Genomic DNA, 24,581 nt, shown 5'->3' with positions numbered 1-24,581 from the left:
CGGCCCAGGCTGGCAATGTGCAGTGCACAGCCTGGGTGTCCCAGGGCCAGGACCCTGCAGAGCTGCAACCGTTCCCGCTCCCTTGGTGGGGGTGACAGCCCCAAGCCCTTTGAAAGCCGAGGAAAGACTTTCAGAGATTTCAGTGCGCTTGAGACCAGGACTCGCTCGCTTCCCTCCAGCATCTGTCTGGCTTTTGAATAGCTTGTATAATAAGTTATAAATGACAATTAAAACATAAAATGAAGAGGGGACCAGATGGCTCCAGGCAACATTTAAAAATACCAAGACTATTTCTAAATGAAGATCACCAGATCCAAAACAGCCCTGGGCAGACTTAGCTGAAGGTTATTTGCTGGCCTGGCTGGAAGGACATGTGTGGTCCCAATCAGTTCTCAGAAAATGCCGTTAAAACATTTGCTGGCCAAAGCAGGGAGGCCCAGGACTTGGGCAGTCCTGAGGACGCAGATCTTTCTTTTAAGGGGGTTGCTGAGAGCTGTTGGGTGAGCAGTGACAAAGGCAGGTTGCATTGATGTCCCCATTCCACCCTGAGAAAGGTGAAGTGCTGTGCTGGAAGTTGGATCAGGGGAGAGGAGCTGTGTGGTGTCCTGACATCTAAGCATCATCTTCTAAGGATGTGGCTGCTGACACCATGGGTATTATTGCTGTGTATACCTACTACTGGCAGTGACAGTGCTTTTTTCCCCTCCCTGCTGCCTTAGCTGACCTAATTTCTGTCTCCAAAAATTTGGCCAGAGGGGAAAAATTACAGGGACCCCATAAGATAATTCATCACTTGACAGGGGAAGCTGTGTCTGTGAACCTCTGGCTGAGGGAAGGCCATTGGAAAGGGAGCTCTTGTCAATAAAACTAGGCAAAATGAAAGGCATTTGGAGAAAAAAAGAAGTGGTCTGGCACCACAGTACCTGCCTAGATTCAGTATCGTGCAGCTGAGCCACATTCAACCCATGAGACAGCTTTATACATGTCGTCCTTGCCTTGCAGGCAATAAGCATGGTGGGGAGGTGGACATGGGTCTGTCTCCACAGGTTCAGCAGCCAAAGGCCCCAGCCACCCCACAGGGCCAGGTGCTCAGAGGTGTGACTGCTATTATGGGGTCTGTGCTGCAGAATAAGCTTCGCATCCAGAGATTGCATTAGACTAGATTCCCCTCTCCTGGAAAGACAGGAACCAGCATGGCCCATGGGGAACCAAGTTCATTTGACCTGGACGTAGCACTTGGGCTGAAGTTTCAGCCAGATGAGAACCAGCTAGCACATAGGCCCCATGTCTTACATGAAGACTTCCAAGCCAGCTTAGCTAACTTTTCTAGCCCTATGCCACAGCTTAGAGAGAAGCAGATGGATAAAACTCTATGGCCCGCACTATACAAGATGTTTAAGCAGATGATCACAGTGGCTGCTTGGATCTTTCTAATTAATAGTTCCATTTTGCCATGTTAAAAATAAGCTTGGTTATCATTTGCTTTTGCTTTTTCCTCTCTTGTACACGCTTCCACCTCCTGCTTTCAGCTGAGCCCGGAAGCAGAAGTATCACGTTACTATGAGAGAAGCTAGTTTTGTGGTATTTCCATCCCATCCAGAGCCAGGAAACAGTCAATTTTGCAAGACAGCTTGTACTCAGTAAATTTCCAGCTCAGTTTATATTTCTGTATTTATTTAGATTTGTGCTAACCATGTAAAAGAGCACTCATCCCAAGTGAGGTGCTGTGGGCAAACTTCAAAAAACCAAATTTCACAGACCAAGGACCCCGAGTAACAGGCCTTTCACTGGATGGGTAGCTTCTGGCTAACTCCTCTCTTCTGAAAAGACACCAAGATTGACAAAGACATGGACAGTCAGCTTCTGATATAACACTTAACTCTTTACAATAACTCAAAAGTAAACTTTTAGTAAATCCCACCAGTAAAATCACCATTTCTGACAACATTTTCCTGTACCCTTGAGACCTTCCCTTGAACTTTCCTTCCTTCCCTTTCTTTTTCTGCATAACTTGTATCTGTAACACATCACATTTACAACTCTCATGGTCTTTGGCTAGATGCATGATATCCCCGCTAGCATCTTCCCATGTCCCAGCTGAGCAACCAGGGACCTGGGCAGATGTTTATGCTTGTATGGGAAAAGCACAATGGCTCCAGGGACTGAACTCTTCTGTCTTGACTCCTCTTCTCCTTCAGCAGCACAGTCCTGCCACAGGCAGAAAAATCTGCATTTCCCATGGGACAGCAGTGCTCACACCAGCTGCTCTGCTTGTTTAGGTCTGCAGCCAGCCTGTCCTTATTTCTGCATGCCAGTGTTCCCAAATACCCTCAGATTGAGTTGCATGTGCGCAAACCACACACGCTCATACATAACACATGCACCCTTAACTCTTAAAACAGAAAGATGAAAGGTTGGGAGGGTTTTTTTGAGGCACCAAGAATCCTGTGGTCTTTATCAAGCTGGGGTGAAAACATCCATGCCAGATAGAGCCACTGTTGCAGCTCCCTGGTGGGCTACAAATGGGTCTGAACCAACCTCAAAGCCAGCCAGACTTGAAGACTTGAAAAAAAGCCCAACAAACTTGAAGCCAGCTGCCATCATCCAACACCAACTCAAGACAGATTTTTTTTTTTTTTTTTTTAACCCTGTTTCAAAGTTGCCCTGTGCTCTGCTGAACACAACTGCGGCTCTCCGTAACGGTGCCCGAGTTAACACGGTTCCTTGGATGGTTCATGCCGTAATGCTGACGGGGCAGGGAGGAAAAGGCAAGTGAATATTCCCTTGTATCTTTGGTAAGAGAGCAAACTCTCTTAGGAAAGGATTGTGAAACTCAGGTTGACGTACCACGGTTGAAGGCCATTACACAAAATGGTGATGACATGCCAGAGTCCGTGGTTTACGTGGCAACTCAGTGTATTGGGAACAAAGCCTATAGAGCGTGTTACAGACTTTGAGGGCCAGAAGGGAATATTTTATAAAGGGATTTGGAGCCTTTGGGCTGTTACTGGATCCCCACACCGCTCTTGCCATCTGGATGAAATTGCAGGGTTTTGAGTGGGGGGTGGGGTGGGTGGGTGACAGGGCCCACCTAAAGCAATGCCTCCGTTGACCCCACAGCCTTGCACATGGGTGTGAGCGTTGCCTCAGCAAAGGCCATGTGGCTTCTCCGCCACCGGCTGCCGCAACAGCCCTGCTCCCTGCTTCCCAAGGCAATGCCACGGCTGCAACGATGCCCTTGTCTACTGCAAGGCACTGCAGGGCTGGGGCTCAGCCTGGCTCAGGCAATGGATCTCAGCTGGCTCCCGTCACTGGGGCACAGTTTTCTTGCAGCAGATTAGGTTAAAATTTGGAACAGAAGCTGTTCATCTCTTCACATCAGCTTTGGCATCTCTGCAGTTTGTTTAACAGGCTATAGATGGCTTCAAACTCCAGCCAAGGGGTTGAAGATTGTGCAATAACTTACCACAAGAAGGGCTGTTAAAAAATATTCCTGCTTGTACCAAGTCAGATACTAAATGTGTTAGCTGACAACGCGATCTACGACATTTAAACAGGGTTATTAAAGTCATAAGGACAAGACACTGCCAGTTTGACCACGCTCCTACAGATTTGTCTTAGGGGTTTGGCTTCTCAGTTAACAACCTGTGGCTCTGGATGTGCCCAGGTCTCACCTTACCTGAGCGGCAGCAGGGGAAGGTGGAGATGTGGAGAGAGATGGGTGTCACGGAGTAAAAACCTATTTTACAAAACAAAAAGGGTAATTTGGCTGTTCGCAGCAAGAGAAACACATTGAACTAGCAAAGTTATAAAGGCTGTTAGTCTTGTGCCTTGCAGCTTCCTGCTTCAGACCAAAAAAGCACAGCATATAAATAGAGCGGGCAAGTGTGAACTGATGATAGCAATACACTACTCCACATTTAAAATCCCTGGAGCTCAAGTTTCTTTTGAGTCGTTTGGGTTGATTCTGTGCAAATATGGCACGTTCAGTACAGGTGCCTGCAAACAGGAATCACACTGCTGGTTGCTCCTGCGGGCATCCCAGGACAGCGGAGAGGTTAGCAGCCTTAAATCTCAGTTTTCTGCACTTAAAAATAAACTTGGCAGCCCTCCCCAGAAAACAGGCATGCTCTTTCCAAAGAAAACATCCTCGCCTGCAGATGCTTTTGTCACAGCAGCAGTGACGGTGGAACCAGAGGAGCTGAATTTGCTCATAGGCCACACCGGCGTGAGCTTGCTGACGTCTGCGTGGCTGATGCCGAGGGAGACGTTTGCTCCCTGAAACGCCTTTTGAATGAAAATGTACCTTTGGGGAAAACATTTTAAAAACAAGAAGCCTCAGCATTAGGTACTCAGTTCTGTATGTAAAACTGTTCCCATTTGGGCTTAGGAGATTAATTCTGGTCTGGGGGGCTTTTTGTTTTTAAAGATAACTGTAATCTTAGGTTGAAAGTTTACTGTATGAAACCCCACTTTCTCTTACGACATTCTTTTTGCGGAACAACCTAAGAAGCGTAGTAGCAACAAGCTCCTTGCTATTTAACCTTAAAATCATACCAGAGAACAGAAAAGAAAGTTAATTCTACTCAAAACCTCAGCAGGTTGGTATACAAGCGCACAGAAGCAACAGCATGCTCTATTTAATAGTTTTTTTCTTATTAATTAATTAGCAGGCTTTTTCTCACTCAGAAAAGGCCTCATTCTTTTCCTCATAAATATTGACTTTCTGTAATAAACACAGCTGGGAAACAAAAAAGCACTTGTATGTCATAGTTCTCCTGTCACAGGTTTGTAGGGCTCTTCCTTTTTGCACAAGACCACAGATTTCCTCAGCCCAGGTTGTCTCAGTTTAGAGAGACGGTGCCTTTGGGCTGTTTGTCTTCCTCGATCCTGTCACCTAGAAGAGAGGGGAAAACACCCAGTCTCTCTCTCTCTCTCTCTCTCTCCATGCTGCTTGAAGGAGCTACACTGAAAACATGAAAAAAAGGGGGGAAAAAAAAGCGGGGGGGGGGGGGGGGGGCGGGGGGAAGCACACGATACCCACACACGTACACAAAAGCCCACACGCTATTAAGAGAAGTCACATCAAGCCTTCAAGCCTTTAACCTCTGCATTTGTGTCATTTGAGGGCTGGGTTTCCAAAATTAAATTCTTGGGGTGGCACCGGGAACACGTGACGGGCAGTGAGAGGCTCCTACGTGCCACCAGCAGTTCTGTCCTGGAAGGCCACGGCCTGGTGCAGCCACAGATCCCATGCACAGGCATGTGCACAGGCGTGCGCACCACATGCTCTCTGCTGCTCGCAAGCACGGTTGGCTGACAGCCCTGCTGGGACTGCCCTGTGCTCCCCAGAGGGACACGGAGACACGGGGATGTCACCTCAGTCCTGCTGACTGCAATACGTGATGCTCTCAGAACGCTCAAGGCCTTGCAGTGAGCTGTTGACTCCTCATGCCAGACCCAAGGAGGCAGTGAGAGCTTCCCCTGGCGCCGAGCTAATGTGCCTCAGGCACCGGCAGAAAACCCCGAGGCTGTTCGCCTTGAGCCTGTCCCCCCCTCATCGGTGACACATCCTTCGCCATCCCTGCGCCTGCCCGCCTTCCACCAGGGCTGCCCCTGGCCTGCCAGTTACGGACTAAACAAAAAGCACTTGAGCAAATTAAGCCCAGCCTTCAGGAACGGTGGCAATGTGACCCATTCTCCTGAATGGAACAATCTATGTCTAAAATAAAACAAATCCTCGCTTTCGTTTGTGGATTCAGCCTCCATCCATTCAGGACTGTACCGATGCCATCTGCTTTGTTGCTCAGAACAAATGGACGCACACCCACAGCCTGGTCCCTCATGCAAGACAACCAGCCCGGGTTTCCCAATGGTCTTCAGTTCAGCAACACACGTTTCCCCACACCTTAACACCAAGAATAAGTGAGACAGGCATGTATAAAATGACACACTTTATTAAAAGTTACATTCAGCAGCATGGACATATTTACTTAAGTAGATTTTAACTGTCAAGGAGTTTATAATTATAAATCCCTCTGAGGCATTAAAAGCTCTTAGATGTTTCAACTTCTTTGCAATCATTTCATATAAATAGGTAAGGTAAATGATCCTTGCCTAAGAAGAAGATACACCAGCTGCATTAAACAAAGATATACATATAAATATATGTATAAACCAATCATTTTTGTTATAAACTCATTGATGGGGATATTTCACAATCTTTAAGGTCTGGGCTCTGGCCCTGCAACTATTATTCATGTAGGAAGTCTTATGTTTTTAAGTTACCACGTGTGAGCGTACAGACTGCTCACACAGATGAGATCAGGGCAGGGCCTAAGTTTTGACAGAATCAGCAAAAATGTCAAAATGCTCAGTGAAATATATTTACAATCTGTGCAAGTAGCATCACCTACTGTTATTGATTATGGAGGTCTCTTGGAAGCTATCAATAGCAGAAAGGCACTGTGGCAAAGGCTAATCGGCATCTGTTAGCTCTTTGCTTTTGATGTTGTAGCTCCCGCTTCTGAAGAGCAGTATTTGGGCTCTTGAGCCTCGGGTATGTTGTTTGGGGTGTGAGACAAGAGAGAGCACCAGCAGCATGCAACTGCAGGCCTGAGCTCGGGGCACACATGCATCGAGCCTCAAGTTTTTCCAGCTCCAACAGCAGAAACCTCCCTTGATGTGCAGCGGTTCAGCTGCTTTTTCTGAGTGTAAACAAGAAAAGTGCCAACCGCTTCCAGTATTAGCTTACTGCCCACCCTCCAATAAATAACGATCGTTTAATTTATCTTATCATTAAACTGTGCTTTATGCCTCTAATAACCACATATGTGAGGAAGAGGAAATTGCTGTTGAAACAGAAGCTGTGACTAGATCTGATGAACTGCATAAACTAATTTGAATTAATACAGCTGCAGGGTCTGATTTTCTACCAGCTTACTGCTGACTTTACGTTTGCGTGCGACTCCTCTGGCTTTGCGATGTACAGTACGCCTAGTCAGAGGCAAATCTGGCTTTATCTTACACCGGCGGCTGGTTACGGCACAGCACGTGGCTAATGCAAACTCCTGGAGTCGATTCACTGCGAGTCTCTTGGTGCTGAACACTAACGGGTACGTGAAGCCCCATCCTCACTGACAGATGAGGCTTACGGAAGGGGTTTTCACCACCACAGCGATGCTGGACCAGTAGCATTGAGACCTCATACACAGTAAGCATGAAGGAAAGGCACACTCCAAGCTTTATTCCTAAAATATCTCAGCTGTTCATTGAAAACAACTGCTTTTCTGTATTCTGCTTCAACTTAGCAGCTTTCCTACCATCAGCTCCCCATGCCACAGCCACATCTGCTCTGCTCTCCAAAGACCAGACTGTTGTCTGGTCTTTGGAGTGGGAAAGGTTACTCCAGCCTCAGAAGCAAACACACAGCATCAACCAGATGAACCCAGCTCCTGTTGCCTCCATGCACTCCCTCTGCCTGGGAAGCAGCTGATGTCTGGCAGCAGCAAGGCTGTGAGCCCACCAGCAGAGAAGCTGTAGAAAATGTTGCATCCCACCGCTTGCTTTCATTGGCCTTGTGCCATTTCTGGTAACCACCACTTGCTCTTCACCTTAGCACATGGGGGCTGAGCACTGGCTGGATTTGGGAGAACTGAGAATTTCTTACAGGAAAAACAGACCCTACAGCTGGAAATGACCATCACCTCTCACAACCAGGATGCTCTCTAGACTAAAGGAAAGTCAACAGAATAGTCAAATCCCTGCTTTCCACACAGTATTTTCGAAGGACGCAATTGAAGCCAATGGGAAATGTTTTAATGGTAGAAGAATCAGACCCTAAAGTATATTATTTTTATCCAGCCACCCCACTGGCACAAAAAAAGAGACGGCTTCCAAGAACAGGTATGAATTTGGAATGAAGAGAGTGAAATGCCCCTTCCTTCCCTTTACTCTAGGTTTGTTAGTTTGAATTGTGCCTTAAATAAGAGAAAAGCATTTCTTCAGGCAGAAACCAGAAATAGAGGAGCCAGTAAGATTTTAACCTTTGATCAAAATGGCTTTTATAATAAAACGGAAATGTTACAAGGGGAAAATAATTGTAAAAATATTTTGGTTTAAAAAGTGACTCCATGTAACAGAGGTGCATTTTCAAATGCAACAAGTACAATTAGGTAACCAAAATCCACTGAAAATGAAAGTGAAGTGGGACCACAACTCCCATTTGTGCCTTAAAAATCTTCTCCTAAAGGAGAGAAGAGCCCTCTTGGGCTCTGTGGAAACCCTGTAACTTTTCCTTTAAAGCCATGCCAAGAAATACAGGACACAGCAGAAACCTGTACAGCTGACTCGGCTGCGGAGCCCGGAGCTGGAGGGAGCGTCTCTGCCACTGCCCCCCGTCTCCCACCAGCCAGGCCAGTCCTGCAAGCCCCTGGAAGCGGGAAGGGCAGGCAAAGGCATAAGCCCATGCATGACCCTTAGCTCGGAAGATCCCTGGCAGAATACGGTGCTTACTGACTCAAGTCGACTCTTGCTGAAGACGAGTTTATGGAAGGTAATGACATCATTACAGCTCCATAGAGAAAGGCATTTCTAAGCTTTTTCAGAAAAATAAAATCCCATACATGCTTCAAACTACAGGTATGATTTTTTTTTTTTCCTTAATCCCTCATTGGAACTTGAATTTAAAACACAGTTTAACTCCTCAGTATGTGAAATCTCATGGCCACATTAATCGAGAACATCTGAAGCCAGGAGAAAGAAATCACTTCCAGTTATGTTGTCAGTGTTATGTGCATAACATTCCCACAGCTGTAGATCCATTGTGCTCCATGTTATAAATAAAAAATTGCATGGTGACAGCTAAAATTCAAAAGCGTTAATGTTTCTCTTTGCAACTCTTTTTCTGTTCTTTTCCTTCTCTTTTTCTCTTTTTTTCTCCATTTTTTTGAGGTTTCTCCCCTTTCCCTCCTAGTAGAAGTTACTTGAAGCAACATTACTGCTTACCCAACTGACCTATTTACGGTAATTAAAAAATAGTAAATGCCAAGCAAATATGACTAATGTTGCTATTCGGTAAATAAGCCAGAACCCACTTCTGTTGATTCTGAACCAGGCTGCTGTATTTGCGTTAATAAACGTTTCTCCTTCTTCTGCTCATCTTGGTTATCCCAGCGCTTTAGCGAGAAGCCTGAAGGCAGCTCTAAGGACGCGGCCAAACGCTGCCCCGACCTCCATCGCATGCGGCAGCTCCCACCGAAGCTGGCGAGTGTCAGAGCCCAAATGCAGCTGAGTCGGCCCCATGAATGAATACAAACGAGCTCCCTTGTATCTCTTGCATTCTAGGTTGTGGTCCCTTTCAACCATGAAAAACAGCTACAAATTGTTCCCAGAGCTAAACCACTTAACATCTTGGCACTTGGTTGTTTTTAACTTTGTAACAATAGGCACTGTTCACTCCTCTCAATCTCAGTTTTTTATTCTATAATAAAGCAGGAATACTGATGAAAGGCTAGTCACGGCTTCTCCCCGTGGTATCAGGGTGGTGGCATGTGATGATTCACATGGGGTGTGTTTGATCCAAGAAAGCCCAGCCTCTGCTTATTCTTCCTTTGTTCTGTCATCTAAGGTGGAAAAGCAGAGAGAGACAAGTTGAGATTATTTTTTTTCTTTTTACTATTATTTAGCAGTCACAGAGCAAGATACATATAAGCAAAACAACAGGGAGTGGAATTCTTTTCTTCAGCATTGAAAATTACAAGTAAGAGATGCCTTTGAAGTGGGAGATCTGTTCCCTGCAAAGTATGGACATTTTATTCTCAATTGTACATTATTCTTATCCACTGGCAGGTTTTACAGTGCATTACTTGTGCTGATATCATGTTGTGTAGCCCTGCAGAGGGTCAGCATTTGCACTTGGTGCTGTACAATCACAGAATTAAAAGACTGTCCGATCCACAGAGGGTTTAAATTTAAGCCAGGAGAGAACAGATTGAGCTAGAGGGGGATGAAAAACCCCCGCCAGGACAGTGTGGGTAAGCACAATAAGCAACGGTCTCAGCACATCCAGCCTAAACCTTTGTTGAGTTTTTCACAGGGAAAAAAGTTTTAAGGAGAGATTTGAAGGGGGATAATTAAATAACTGTTGATGCCACTGAAGTGCTTCCCATAAAGAAAACACAAAGATGCTTTTCTGAAACTGTCATGAGCAAACCAGAGGTGACCAGCATCTTTAGCAAAAAAGGCGCTGGCCTTTTGAACCTGAAGCGAGAGAAAACATAATTTAGGCAGGAGCAGGGCTTTAAGGGAGGGCAGCAGCTTGTGCTCCATACAGGAGAGCAGAGGGAGCCGTGAGAGGGGCACAAAGACAAGGGTGACAAAAGCAAAGCAACAGGCTGGGCAGATTGTTTTCACAACAGCACTGTTGAGATTCTTACTGGGGGGGAAAATCCAGGGGGAAAAGATCCAAGTGTTGGATTCAGAAGGCTTTTCTACCAGTTCTCATCAGTACGCAGCTATTTCTGATGTGACACCTTTTTTATTGCCGGGTTATGCAGTACCTGCATATGCAAAGCCTGTCATCGCTTCTGCGGTTTTCCCTCTGTCCTCGCACTCACAGGGAGGAGGATTTCATAATGAATTCCCCCCTGGCTTTTCTCCTTACCCATTCTCTGCTGTTACTAATAAAGGACAATTTCATTCCAAACCCGTATCAGTGTATCCACTCAGAAAGCTTACTGGAGGGAAAGATAAAACCTCTCTAAGACAAAAGTCTCTTTTGTAACACTGTCCTGACCGTGACCTGACAAAAGCCAGCGCATTCACCCGCACGTGCTCACGCTGCTACCCACTGCAGGGCACTTACCTGTTCCTTGAGCTCAGCAAGCTGACTGGAAAGCTGTTTTACAAGGCTCATGGTTGACTCCAGCCTCTCCTGCAGGTTCCTGATTTCGTTTTGCTCACTGTCACCTTCGTTGCTAACCAGGGACATGGCTCTCATCCGAGGAAACCAGTCCAAATTCTTCTCCTACACGGGTATTAGAAAAATCAGTAATGTTAGTAGGGGTTTCTGTAGCGCTACTAAGCTGAGACTAGAGAATGAAAACTTGGGAATTCTACTCGGTGGATGATACACAGCAAGTGAGCTTAAGAAGTAATAAATTCAGGAAGTGGTTTACACAAAGATTTTTATTCTTGCTTCTCCTTAGCTACAAAGAAGGCACCAAGTTGAAAATCTTTGTTCCCAACAGCTGCACCTGTCTGGCAGCGTGGGCAGCTGGCACATTCACCCGTGGCTCTGGTACGCAGAAACACCCACTGGGCCAGCTCTGAGAAGACTCCTCTGGCACACTAGCACCAGGAAAGCCTGGGTGCTTCCCATGCTTCGCTTTAAGTGAATGCAGGGACACATTTCCCCACTGTCTCTTCAGCTTGGCTGGCCTCCATCTATTTTGACTGTCCTTGCAGCAATGTCAGCGAGCCAACATCAGGAAAACAAGACAAGCCAGAGTCCTCTCCAGACTGGCCTGAACCGTGACTACTGCAAGAGCAGAGGGACCTTGAATTTAGCTGCCCACAGCAGTAGAACTGGGATCCTGGGAATGGCTTAGGCTTCAGCATGCTATTCCGATCGTATACATCAGGTAAACGCAAGACAAGGGCTACCTGCTAAGCACCAAGCACTGCACGGAATAGCACTGAATTGGGTGTTTCTCTATTAATGGCCTCAGGCTATGAAATTAATCATAATAAAAATACTGTAAATAGATCATATGAGTCAGGAAGGTGTTGTGTATCAGCATGAGCCTGAGCTGCCTCCATGGCTCAGGGGCACGGATACCTGGGTGCAAAGTGTGACAGACAGAGGAGACTCAAGGGTGCAAACCCAGGAGGAGTGGCAACCATGTGGCAAGCAACCCGGTTTGCCTTACGGCACAAGACAAAGGAAACAGGTCCGGTAGCTGGCGGTGCACCTTTGTCCTCCACCTTGGGGAGAGTGGGAGGATGTGGTTAGATCATATGCATGGTGTTTTTCAGTGGGCCTCTACGGACAAGTGCACTCGATGACTTTAGAAGAGAAATGGAATGAGTTGATGTGTGTTTCTTCTAGTCTCTTGTGCTGTGAATGGCCCCACACAAATAGCACTGTATCAAAAAGGAGGAAAGAAAAGGAGTTCTTTCCAGAAGTCCACTTACAAGACTCCTGGCAGGCAAGAGCTACTTATGTTGTCTGGGCTCGGTATTTGTTTTTGGTTTTTTTTTTTTTTCTTTTTTGCTTTTTTTTTTTAAGTTTTAAGTTTTAAGTGCATCGGACTTATTGTAGTTGCAGACTTTGCCTCACCATGAAAACAGAAGAGCCAGCAATGATTCTGCAGTTATTTCCAGCCCAGGGCAGCCATATCTGAGCAGGGTCCACACATGACCTGGCAGAGCTGTAAGCCCAGGGATGCACCAAGTGAATACAGCTTTATCATGCTGCCAGGGAGAGCTGCTTTCAGCTATGTAGTGCTCCGTCCCGAGCACCAAACCCTCCCCTCCTACAGCAACCTGGTTTAGAAACAACCAAGCTAACCCTCAGTAAGCATGGAAGCACTTAAGCTATTCATGTTTTTCCACTATTTGCATTAGGCTAGTCCCCTCTGGATAAGACTAAACACAAAGCCATAAGAATTTTGGCTTGTTTCCTCCTTTTTAACTCAAAACTTCGCATGAGCTTTTGTCCGGCTGTGCAACCTCTGGACCTGTCGCTAAACTGACAAGATGTTCAGGGAATAAGACTGTGCCCCTCCGCTGCATTTTGCAGCCCAGGGCTGTCAGCCGTGTACACTGGTGGAATGAGGCCTCTTTCCTTGCTGCCCACTTTCTGAGCCTCGTGATCTCATTATGACAATTTACTGTGGTTACGCATGATGCCATTTTCAATGGGTCATAACTCATTCAAATCAAAACCTGTTTTCACCAGCTCTGCTGGTGAGCTTGAAAGGAGCGCACGTGACCCTCGCTGCTGGATATCCCCAGCTGACACGCAGAGCAGTAGACTCCTATTTCTGCTGCATGCACTTCTGCTTACAAGACCAGCATTCATTTTCCACGAGTACGCTCCGATATTTATTTTGAATTTATTTTGGCTAGGATCTAGCTGAGCATTCATCACGTGCCTAGCGTTAAGCACAGGTGTACTCATTTATACTAAGCTTAGTTTGTGCACAGTGCCTTTCTGGATCAATGCCTTTTTTTTGCAAAATGTTTGCCAGCAAATCTGTCTGCCACTACAGGCACAGAAAGTTAATTCAAAGGAGCCACAGCGAACAGAGCAGCACTTGTGTCTGAATGTTTCCTGGAAAGCTCTGGTATCTGCACCCATTACAGCTTCTCTTGCTTGAAGCACCTGAAGATACCGAATGCAAGGCTGCATGGCCATAGGAGCCAGCTGAGGAGCCAGAAGTCCTTTTTGGCAACGCTCACCATCACGCCAAAGTTTCTAAAGCCAGGCTGCACAGGGAGAGCAATCTGAGACTCCATCATTATGGTTCTTGTGTTTGCCGAGTACTGCTGCCAGGATTGTGAAATGCACTTTGCTAGTTTTGTTTTCCATCTGCCACTCCCTCGCTCCTCCAGGACGCAAGGCAGAGACTGCCGGCTGCCTTGGAAAGATTTTTGTGGACTGACCCTCCACCGCACTGCAGCATCCAGAGGAACACCACACAAATCTATGAGGATGCCAGACATCCCAGTTCAATGGGATTGCCTCTTTTGAGGATGCCAGTGTCACCTGCTTCCCTCCTCCTCAGCACATTATACTTCCTGGGAAAAGAGATGACCAGGAGCAGGTGACGACAGGGACAGAGCACACAGTACCCCTCCCCTTGCCACACGACGCTGTGGTGCTGATGGTAGCTCTTCAGCTGGAACCATGTGCCAGGTCATCTTGGCCACCACGAGTCCCAGAGTCATGGGAACTCAATGACAGACACCACTCATTTGCATGTGCCCAGCTTTGCCTTCCCAGCAATGCTATGATAATCTCCCCCAAGAAAGAAACCCAGCTGTGGTTTAGTTACAAACTGAGAAGATCTGGGCATTTTTGCCAACATGTTGTGGAGGATCAAGCAAGGACTTGATCCAAGTTCTAAGAGAAGCTGGTGGGTTTGCATGGACCAGAGACCTCATGAAAAGATGCAACTGATTTCTATAGCTTTTCCTGGCGGCAGAGAGCAACAGGTCAAACAGCTGACCGCAGGTCTCTCACTTGGCAGTCCCAAATGCTGTGCTGGGTGCAGGCAGGGCTTTGCTTCTTGGTTCTCAACGGCGTATAGATCTAATGAAATCCAGTCCCGCTGTGTATCAGAAGGATTCAAAATTCAGTAGGTCGGTAGGAAACGCATTCTAGCCTGCCAACCTGTCTGTAACTTTAAAATATGTATCTAGCGTTCAGCAATAGCTCCATTATAGTGCACGCAGCAGGTATATTCCCTTGCTGAACTGCACGCTTTTGCCAGTCAATATTATCTTATTTTTTCATTGCATTAAGAACTGCAGAACTTTATTAAAGAGCAGCATGAAAATTAGCTCTGGCACACAGCCCTGTTTGCTGAGTCTATACCACAAACAAACAGAAGTTGCTGCTGTGGACAAAAGCCTTTTGATCATGAACTTGCCAGGATCCAGAAGGCAAATTGGACAAGGCTCCTCTGCTGAAAATTTCAGTGATCTATAAGTGTTCATGGGGGAACACGCACTCTGTGACTGCTCAGCTACGGGAAAGCTATTTTTATTTCAAGGTAATTGCTTGCCAATTAACTGGAGGTAGTTAACATGTTTGTACAACCCCAAACATTTGTTCTGGGACTTAAATGTTTATGGGCTGGGTCCAGGGTTCACCTTGACCAACTAACACATGTTAAAGCCATAAGATGCCTCCTCTACGCTGCAGGTGCGCTCCAGCGCTTCGCCTTGTTTGGCTGGCATGGGGATGAGATTTTGCAGCGTGTGATCTGTCGTGCCTTAGCTATTCATCTTAGAAATCCAACCATTTTGCCTAGGACAGCATTCACTCAGACATTGTGAACCCCGTCTGGAAGCGAGCGGCAGTTTGGACGAGGGAGGTAGGCTGCTGGCAGGGAGCAGGGCAAACCTCTGCAAACAGCTGTCACAGGACTCAATCAACAGCCACCAGGTTAGCGCGAGGTGACATAACTCCAGCACAAATGAGCTCACAAAGCGTGAGGTATGTGGATGAGGCACTTTAAAACAAAGCAGCTGCCTGGACACAGAATTAATTGTGAAAATGTACTGAAATCTTCTTTCTAAACAACGGGGGCTGAACACAGTATATTGTTGCTGTTACTTCATTCTTGCACAGGATAGCAGCTACTCGCAGCCCAACCGCAGCAGCCCACCTACGGATCACAGCATCTTCCCACTCCACACTCCCTCCACAAGCGTAACGTGTGCCTTGCAGAATTCATATTTAAGTATACATCTGTGTCCAGGGCAGAGAGTCAGCCAGACAGGAAGGCTGCAGGGACAGAAAGGAGCTGCAGCCTCCTCTCTTGTCAGTTCAGCTGGGACGGGGAAAAGAAAAAAAAAAAAAGGAAAAAAGGCAGGTGGGGCTAGCCAAAAGGCTGTGGGCCAAAGAGACTGCACACGAGTAGAGCAGACATTTCATGTGGTGATCCAGCATGTTCGCTCTCTCTGTCCTCCCCCCTGGGCTGGCAGGACTCCAGCCGGAATCGCAGCTCGGCCGGGGTGAACATCTCTCCGCAGGGTACCCAGGGTACATGTAGCTGCGAGATGCCGACGGCGAGGGCACATGCCTGAGAAATCACAGGGCTTAGAGGATCTGCTACTCGCGTTTTCTGAGAAACCCCAAACCCTTCTTCTCGGAGAGCCATGCTCAGAGCAAAAGACCGTGTTCGCCTCCTGGAGTTCTCTATGCAACCTTCGCCTTCCCTTCTTCGGGCTTTCCAGGGGGAGGGAAAAACATTTGGGAAAACACTGCCATTTTCCTGACTTTGCTAGCTCCGCTTGAGCACTCACGGAGGAAAGACTGAAGAAACTTCTTCAGAGTTTCTATACTTTGTATGAAGCCTCTCTCGAGCCACCCCTGTCCTGTTGGCACAGCCAACTGGCTTCAATCGAGCTCTCACGCTGAGCTGAATCCATGCCTCCGGAGTAATTGGCAGAGGGACGTTTCTTTAGGAGGTGCTGGTTTCACAGGCTAGCAGCGAGATGGATCAGCTGCAACCAGCAGGAAAGGCTGGGCTGAGCCTTTAAAAAATAGATTACTAGATAACAAGGAGAGAAAATAGGTCAAAGAGTGGGACAAGGGGGATGAAGTAGCGGAGCAAAGGCAGCCTAATGCATGCTTTCTGCCAGTGCCACTGCCACGGGCTCAGAGTGCCACGCCACTGCCAGCTGTACCAGACTTTCATTTCTCCAGCAGACTCTAATGCAGTGACTCTTAGCCCTTTCTACCCCGTGACCCCTTGTTGCAACACGAAAACAAGCCATTTCAGGACTTCCCTCCTATCTATTCAAAAAGAAAAGCAGTGATGACTGCTCATGAGTCCTTCAGGGTTGTGACCTCCCCAGCTGCACGCATCCGAGCAGGGGACGGGCCTCCGCGGCTTCTGGTCCAGATCGTTCGCTCCTTGGTGACTCAGCGGGGTGAGTGAGACAGCCGTCAGGAGGGTTTATGTGTTACCTAATAGCAAGGCTGAAAAAACAGGTACGCTTAAAGCCCTCTTTGCCTCTCAGCGAGATGGTCCCTGAAGGGTGGAGAAGAGGAGCATGGACGTCCCCATGACAGTTAGCTACCAGAAATGCAGTGTGCTGCGCTGGGCTGTTTGTTGTATCGCACCCTGCAACGTGTTCGGTGGCACACGATGAACAACCACCACCACAGCAGCCCAGAAAAAGCCTCCTACGGCTTTAGGGAGGCTACGCATCTCAAGTGCTCATCAGGGCAGGAAAACTGGTGTTGAGAAGAGTCACCGTCAGTCACCCCATGGCCATGAGGATTGGCACTGCGGGGACGCATGGCCCAGCTTCACCCCCTGTGACTCCATTCTGCCCCAGGACCCGTGCCTCAGCACGAAGGCAAACAAACCATCGGCACTGCTACTCCTCGGCAGGCAGCCCGTGTCCTTCCAGGTGCAGGAATGAACAGGCTGTTCACTCTCCTTTTTTGAGCCAGCACCTTGAATAAATACTTTAGTGCTGGGTACAAAAGATCTATTTACTGAGAAATTATTTTGTATGTCTGAAATGTAAATAAGACCATCCATTCCCTTCTCAGATCTGTTGCCCATATAAGCGGAGAGTCATCAGTCCAAATGACCTTTTGAAAGCCATTATTTTTCTGCCTGGGGACAGAGTCTGGTCCTAAAAGTCTGTCGTTACGTAGCTCCTATAGCCACCTTAAAAAGGGATTTTAAAGATTTAAAATATATTGTGCTTTAGATGACACAGGGCAATAACCACTTTGTGATTTAGTCACAGACAATAATAATTTGGTTCAGTGCATGATTCAGCTAATCCACAATTTGATAAACGTTCATCCTAAACTACAAACCCAAATAGCTTTCTGCAAATCCTTTCTGACACTTTAATGTTAAGACTGTATTTGATAAGCAATCTGTGCTGTACAAGAATATAGGGAGGGAAATTAGGAATTGTTATGCATCTATATGCATCCACAACAGTAATTCAAGGAAAATAAAAATAAACCTTGGCAATTAGAGATAAATCTTTATGCAACAAGAAAAATAATAGGTCTGGCTGAGTCTATACTGGATTGAAACATGCTACAGCTTCCACAGCTCATGGTAAAATACAGAAATCTGTTTCCCCCTGAAAGAAGGTTGGAACCATAACACAGCCCCACCGTCTGCTTTTAACAGCATCATTGAGGCATTTACTTTCATTTAACTTGCCTGAATGTTTCTGAGGGCTGCAACAGAATCTATCACTGTAATTCTGAATAATTGTGAGGTCTTCAAGACTGGTATCTGGACCAGTCAGTTATAAACGTCTCTGTGTTTCAGTATCAGCATTCCTGTTTGTGATATCCCTGCAAAAATTATGGCGAGGAATGGTAATAAACCCCAAATTGCAAAGATTTTTTCCCTGATGCTGTATGTAGTAGTTATGATACTTCAGCTTGAAACTCTGTAAAGGATCCTGCTTTTGCCAGGACCCCAAAATTTCTGCTTATCAAACACACCTAAGGGACTTGGTATTTACCTCCGAGAGATGGAAATGATCTTGAAAATAATTTTCTATGGTCACGACTGTAAGTTTGAACATGATTTCACACCAGCGTTGTGGGCAAACCCATACGCAAATGGTTAAGTACATGAATCAGCAGTGCACCCTTTAGAGTGAAAAAGGCCACGGAACCCGGGTTGCACCAGGCAGCGCACAGCGGGCACGGCGAGGGAAGCCACCCTGCTTCAGCCCCCAGCGGCTTTGCCCTAGAAGGTGGAGAGCAGAAATGGAACTAAGCAGCTCCGTCACCGGTGCTCTTCCAGCCACCCTCCAGGTGGGAACCCAGGGGTCTGCAGGCGTGCAAGGACTGCCGCTGGCTGGGCACACCAGAGTTGCACGGCACAAGTTCTGTGCGCTGTGTCCCACCCCAGCACCACTCTCCTCAAAGCCGCGTTTGCTTGTCCCGTCTTCCCCGCAGCACACGTCCATTTCTCAACTGTTGATTTCTGCTGTTTCAATTGCTCCCTGCCACCTTATCTCTGTCATAACCCTGGGAACTGATATGCTTCTCTGCAAATCTTCAAGAATCCCAACGCTACCATCTGAAGCCAGGATTTGGTGCTTAATATTTGTGCCCTTAAAACAGATATAATTATAGATCTGTGCAAAACATGAGTTTATTTTTCCACATTCCTTTGTTTTTATGTTGTTAGTGGTTACGGGACATACTTTAGGAAAAACACTTCAGATTATTCATTTAAAATAATTAAATTATTTCTGATATAATCCCTGGATCTTGTGCATAATGAAACAACATCTGGTACAGAGATTAGAAAATAGATGTTCTTGGCTTAATTTTTTTTCTTTTGTTAAACAGATGTTGTTGATACAAAACGCAGAACTGTAAATCATAGCCTGCATGTGGACACAGACTGTCACTACTGAGCAGAAATTTACTGTGGCTAGATAGAGATTTGAAACTGCAATGAATCACTGGCTTTAGTAACTTTATTCACGTGGGTATGGTTTCAATATTCTGACATTAAGTGCACATGTCCTTAAAAAAAGAACCTTTTAGTGGCAGCATGGGAGGCTCTGGTTTAGTTCCAGCTGTCTCGGTGGGGGGAGCGCAGCGTAACGCAATGGCAGCCTCTGTGCAGAGGAACCTGGCAGCTCTCCGTCTCTGCCCTCACAGCTCACCACGGTGCTGCTATTGAATCCCGCAGGCTCAGCTCCCCCAGCGCCGAGCGGCCCCTGGCACTGCCACACCACGCAGGGCAGCCCCGGGGCAGAAGAGGTGCTGAGCTGCTCGCGCAGCCCCACCACCGCCACCAAAACGCCTCCAGCTCTATCTTCTTTCTCCTCCTGCTTCCCCTGCTGCCCCCAACATCACTTCAGCAAATTCATCGTTCGTTTGAGGGCTGGCTCATGCCTACCTGAACGGTAATGGCATTTCTGCTTCCCATTGACCGTGTTTAAAGCGAACAGCATTACGATGCTTCTCCAGCCCTTTGCCATCCCTACCCACACACTGCCACGGTGCTTGCACTAGCGTGCTGAAGCTCCCCTTCTCCTATTCTTCTTTCAATATTGATTTTCTTTTGCAAAACATGCTAGCAGGCGCACTCCAGATACTGAACTCCAGACAAACACCAGCACTAATCTCACTGCAACGTAAATATACCCTACGGTATCATGCCACTGCTGAGGACAGAGGTGATGTCTGCCCCTTTAGAGACATACTTACAATTCCGCTGGTAAGGACACCACAAATTTTGACCCGTTTTTGTCAATCTAACTGCTGGTGTGATCCAGTGGATCAGGGTCTAACTCTGTGGTTACACTCCAAACCATGACCTCTACTTCATATCCTTTGTAGCACAGGGTTCAGGCATATACTTGCTGAAATTCATGGGTTTTTTTCACATTTAGCTTTAATTCTCTGGTCCTGTCACCTTGTATTTTGCAAGTACTGTCCATTTCCTAGCTTTAGCTTCAATTTGGTGTAACAGAATCTTTGGAAAATACAAAGACTCAGCTGGAGACTCGTTTTTCAGAGGCTCAGGACTTGACCTTGTTCTCAGTTTTACACAGGCAGAGCTTCGCTGATTGCAGCACGATTGTTCTGGTTTCGGATACTGCCAGAGTTGAGGCATTTTGAATCCTGATCTGAATGTTCCTGCTTTGGGCCCATTTTGACTCTGATGTATTTTGCACATGGTGCAGTATGAAAGGACAATTTAAAGAACACCACTTTTTTTTTTTTTTATACATATATATTACCTATCACCAATGGGCTATACAGAACTGGTTTTTAAGCAGTGGTGTGATCATGCACATACCATACCTGTGCATAAACGCACATACTTGATTATCAGTCAGAGGAGAGGACAAAGACCTAGGTTTCTCTTTGAAGTGCCTCTTGACAAAACAACACCAAGCAACGGCCTGAATGCTATCAACCTGCTCTCAAACCGCTTGCTCTCTTCAAATGCTTGCCCATGTTTTTTTGCACATTCCTCTGCACGGCCAGCACAGCTCCCTACCTGGCAGACATGACGGCTGAGGAGAGGCCCCTTGGCAGGTCTGGCTGCGGATGGGTGAGCAGCAGATCCCACCAGGTGCCACCTGCCTCCTAGGAAGCACAGAGCACTTTTATTCCCTTTGGGAAACAGGCGGAAACAGCAAAACCAGGCCCTCAGGGTGAAACATCTATTTGTTCAGGTTTGCGTCTACCGTACACTGTTTTGAGAGGCTGCAGGCATAGATCAATAAAAGAAAAAACCACAATGGTACTTTGTGAACCTTTACCTGCCTATACTACACTTTCATTTAGTGCATTTGCTCACATCGCTAAAAACACTGAAATGGATCCTCTGTACAGATCTGCTTTTGCTTTTTCTTTGTTTTTTTTCAGCCCAGCATTTAAATATGGTTTGCTCTGTTCAATTAAAATACATTTTCTCTTGAGAACAAGCAGATGATCGGTTTCACAAACATGGAGTTACAAATCCAGAGTTACAATTTTCCTTCAGCAGCACCCAGCAAAATGAAAAACAGAGACAAAACATTTTAATCACATGTGTATAAAATACACAGGGTTCATTAAATATGATTTAAAGTTGCCTGTTTGTTTTGGAGACTCTTTAAAGCTCCTACTACCCCAACTCACAGAACTGTAATGTGATTCCTGATCTATTGAATTTCGTAGGATGGCTGTAGTGGGTTCCATTATATATAAATTGGATGCAGCCAATTTACAATCTCCGATATATACTTTTATCTCAAAATGCCCTGTGAGGCAATTGTGTAAAGTACTTTATCAGGGATTGTTGTTGGTAGTACTGCAAGATTTCATGATGTAAAAAATACATCAATGTCATTTAAATTGAACAAAATGGTTCCCTTTTTTTTTTTTCCTGTAGAGCATTTTTAACCATCTTCTCAACAAATTTGTTCAATAAATACTGTATGAAACAAACATTTTGCACTTTGTCCCACAGATACAATTTGCCAACCTGATTGATTTCTTTCTCTACAACTAATCTGATTTCTTCAGGCTATGTATCTTCTCTTTTATTAAAGATGATGCAATCTTAGCTTTTTATCATACACAGATCCACCACATTAAAAAGAGAGGAGATTCTGTGAACTAGCTTTGCAACCAAATAGAAAAACCTGACACAAATCTCATAAATCTGATCCCAAAAGATAAATGGCACAATGAAACCCAAGTTATACAAATTCAGAAACTTACCCATGCAGAGTAATACAGGCTGCTGGATTTTTCTTCCCGTGACAGATACAGAAAACAAGTTACTTCATCATATCTATAACACCTTGTAAAACAAGCTAAGAGTAATGTTGTATCCAACTGCCTCAAATCTAGCTGCCTCTGAACTGTGAGAACTTAGAAGCAGGACTACATTTTTTCTAGCCTTTCCCAGTTTTACTTCTTGCAGAATCTCACCGCTGTGTTTTGAGACCAACCAAAGTTATGCTTATTTATGTTACATGGTTTTCCTGGTAAGGCAACAACCCAAAACTCATCTCCCTGTTCTTTTACTAATTGCCTTTACACCTTCAGGCAAACCTGTAGTCCTTCCTTTCCTCAGCATCTGCGGTTATCTCCCTTGGCTGTGGACAATTTTGCAGTCCTTTCCCATTCAAGAAGCCACAAGTTTAGCACCACTGTAATACAAAGAACAATAATTGTTTTCAAATGTTGCAATAATATTCTCAAACAACATTGAAGTGTTTTGTGTTTGTTGCTTCTCCCATACTGCAAAATCAAATGAATTCTGTTTACACGCTTTGGGATCTGCTCATTACATTGTTCCTCTGGGGTTGAACTTCTTATCTGTGACTACAGTTAAGGTTCAGTTTTCATTAGGCAAAGCCATACATGGCCAGTCCCAGGAGAATCCAGGCTCTGTTTCTGCCAGGATTTTAAGCACGACAGTAGGTGCCTATCCAGTGCCTTGGAGAGCCCTTCCATCATTTGAAATCACAGAATAAAGGTCTGCCCACACACAGATCCATCTCAGGCCACATGCTTCTTTAACAAAGGGATAAAAGATGGCTTTTGCAAGCTGCCTGGAAAGTTAACAGCTCTAGTCTCTGGCAGGTCAAGGCGGGAGTGGATTCCAGCAGGGAACCGCAGCCCGTGTCCTGCCAGCAGCACTGCTCAGCTTGAGGGTGCTCCAGCTGGAACACCTCCACTCCATGTTCGTGGGGATGTGCAAGTTTCAAGGAACACAGCCTCATGTCCAGACCCCTCCTCGAGTTTTTAAGGCCAGCAGCAGACAAACAGAAACACAACTCGGCTCATTTATTTTAATTTGCAAATTGAATGAAATGAAGTTGGAAGGAGGACAAGGAGGCAGTGACTACGCTGTATCATCAAGGCAGAATCCATCTTTATAGCAAAATCAGTCTTCAAAGCCTAAATAATGGTCAACAGACAACTGGCCAAATCTTTCCAATACACAGGAAATCAACCTAAGCTTACAACTGAGCTGCAATGCCACAGGGTCCAAAAAGCCTAGTGCGGGGCAGTATCAAACCACTGATTCTGACCTCAGGGGGAAAAAACACCCCAAATCTCAATGAATATACTTTTAGGGAGTTTTAGGCTCCCCCCTGTAACTTCCAATTATATTACAGCTTTGTATTCAGAAGTGATTCCAAAGGAAAGAGGAAAAAAGACAGGGTTGTGTTAGTGCTGGGACCTGTCCCTGTTAGGAGTTAGCAAGGATGCGAGAGGCTGAGCACGGAAGCAGCAGGGACAAGGGCACTGTGCAATGGCATCGCCATGCCCTCACTGAGTCAGCTAGGAGGATGAAGGTTATCACCATACCCTCACTACACACGGCAGATCTGCCTGTGCTGCAGCACCTGCTGTCAGTATCAAGCTTTCTCCCACTCCAGCTAATGGCATCATTTCTAAGGCAGGATCAGGTCCATGGTTCCCCATTGAAACAGCAACAAGATAATTAATTCTGCCTGTCTGGAAAGAATGCATATAAACTTAAAGCCACTAAAAACTCAAGCTTTTACAGTGAGGTACCAAATGAAGTACACCTTTCCCTGTATTTACCCATACCTCACACATCACCTAGCCAAGCAGGCCAAGTACGTTATTTATGGCAGACCAAAGAGCCCATTTCTGGAAGATGCAGAGCCCCTGAAGTAGAAAACAAGATGCTCAGCTCTCTTGTAGAATAGGAGCTCTGTGCAAAGTTGCGAAGTCCTCACGTGACGCCAACTTTTCATGCTTTGAGCAACACACAAATGAGCAGGAAATCAGCTAATTAGGCACGTTACTGTAATTGCATATTTTATGAAGTGGAGAGGAAAGTGTACAGCACTTCTGTAAGAGAATAATGTAGATGCAAAATTGTACAGAGAAGCAAAAATAACAATGGTCTACCTACAGAAATAAACGTTATCTTTGAACAACAGGAAAAGCAACAATAGAAAAACAACTCAATACCTAGCACCAGGAAGAACGACCATGCCTCAATACATTCTGTAAATGTAAAATTGGATAACACTTGAGTATATGAGGGGAGAGGGACCAGTGGTTGAACCTACACAAAGCACAATTCCAGCCCTATTTTAGTGACTTGGTATCACCGCTCAACAGCTCTGAGGTCCTCTGTGAATCTGAGGCAGGCCTTGATGCAGAAAAAGGACCTTCTCTGGGACCTGGTCCACCTAAACCAAAGCACTGAACACCCCACCGGGCCTGCATCCATGTGGAAGGATGCAGAGAGATGTGCTCTCGCTTGCTCTTCTGTTCTGAGCACAAAAAATGGGAGCAGTAAATCATCTATTTAGGCATATTTCTTTAATTGCTTATTTTATGA

The 24,581-nt window shown here is 46.0% G+C and overlaps 1 protein-coding gene across 3 annotated transcripts in view; it reads right to left on the bottom strand.

Annotated features, from left to right (window-relative positions):
• Positions 1 to 5,937: 5,937 nt before the first annotated feature.
• The window catches only part of ITPR2 (inositol 1,4,5-trisphosphate receptor type 2), a 269,466-nt gene continuing 250,822 nt past the window's right edge, over positions 5,938 to 24,581 (bottom strand). For all 3 annotated transcript variants that reach the window (XM_080392861.1, XM_080392862.1, XM_080392863.1), the window contains 2 exons: positions 10,865 to 11,026; positions 5,938 to 9,623 (listed from right to left, as the gene is read on the bottom strand). In XM_080392861.1, the coding sequence (XP_080248987.1) occupies positions 9,537 to 9,623; positions 10,865 to 11,026 (249 nt within the window). In that variant the 3' untranslated portion in view covers positions 5,938 to 9,536. The remainder of the gene's footprint in view (positions 9,624 to 10,864; positions 11,027 to 24,581) is intronic.

Source organism: Falco punctatus (assembly GCF_963210335.1).
Source record: "Falco punctatus genome assembly, chromosome: 6".
Classification (NCBI taxonomy): Eukaryota; Metazoa; Chordata; class Aves; order Falconiformes; family Falconidae; genus Falco; species Falco punctatus.
Note: the sequence above shows the minus strand (reverse complement) of the source record. Positions and strands in the feature narration are given on the sequence as shown.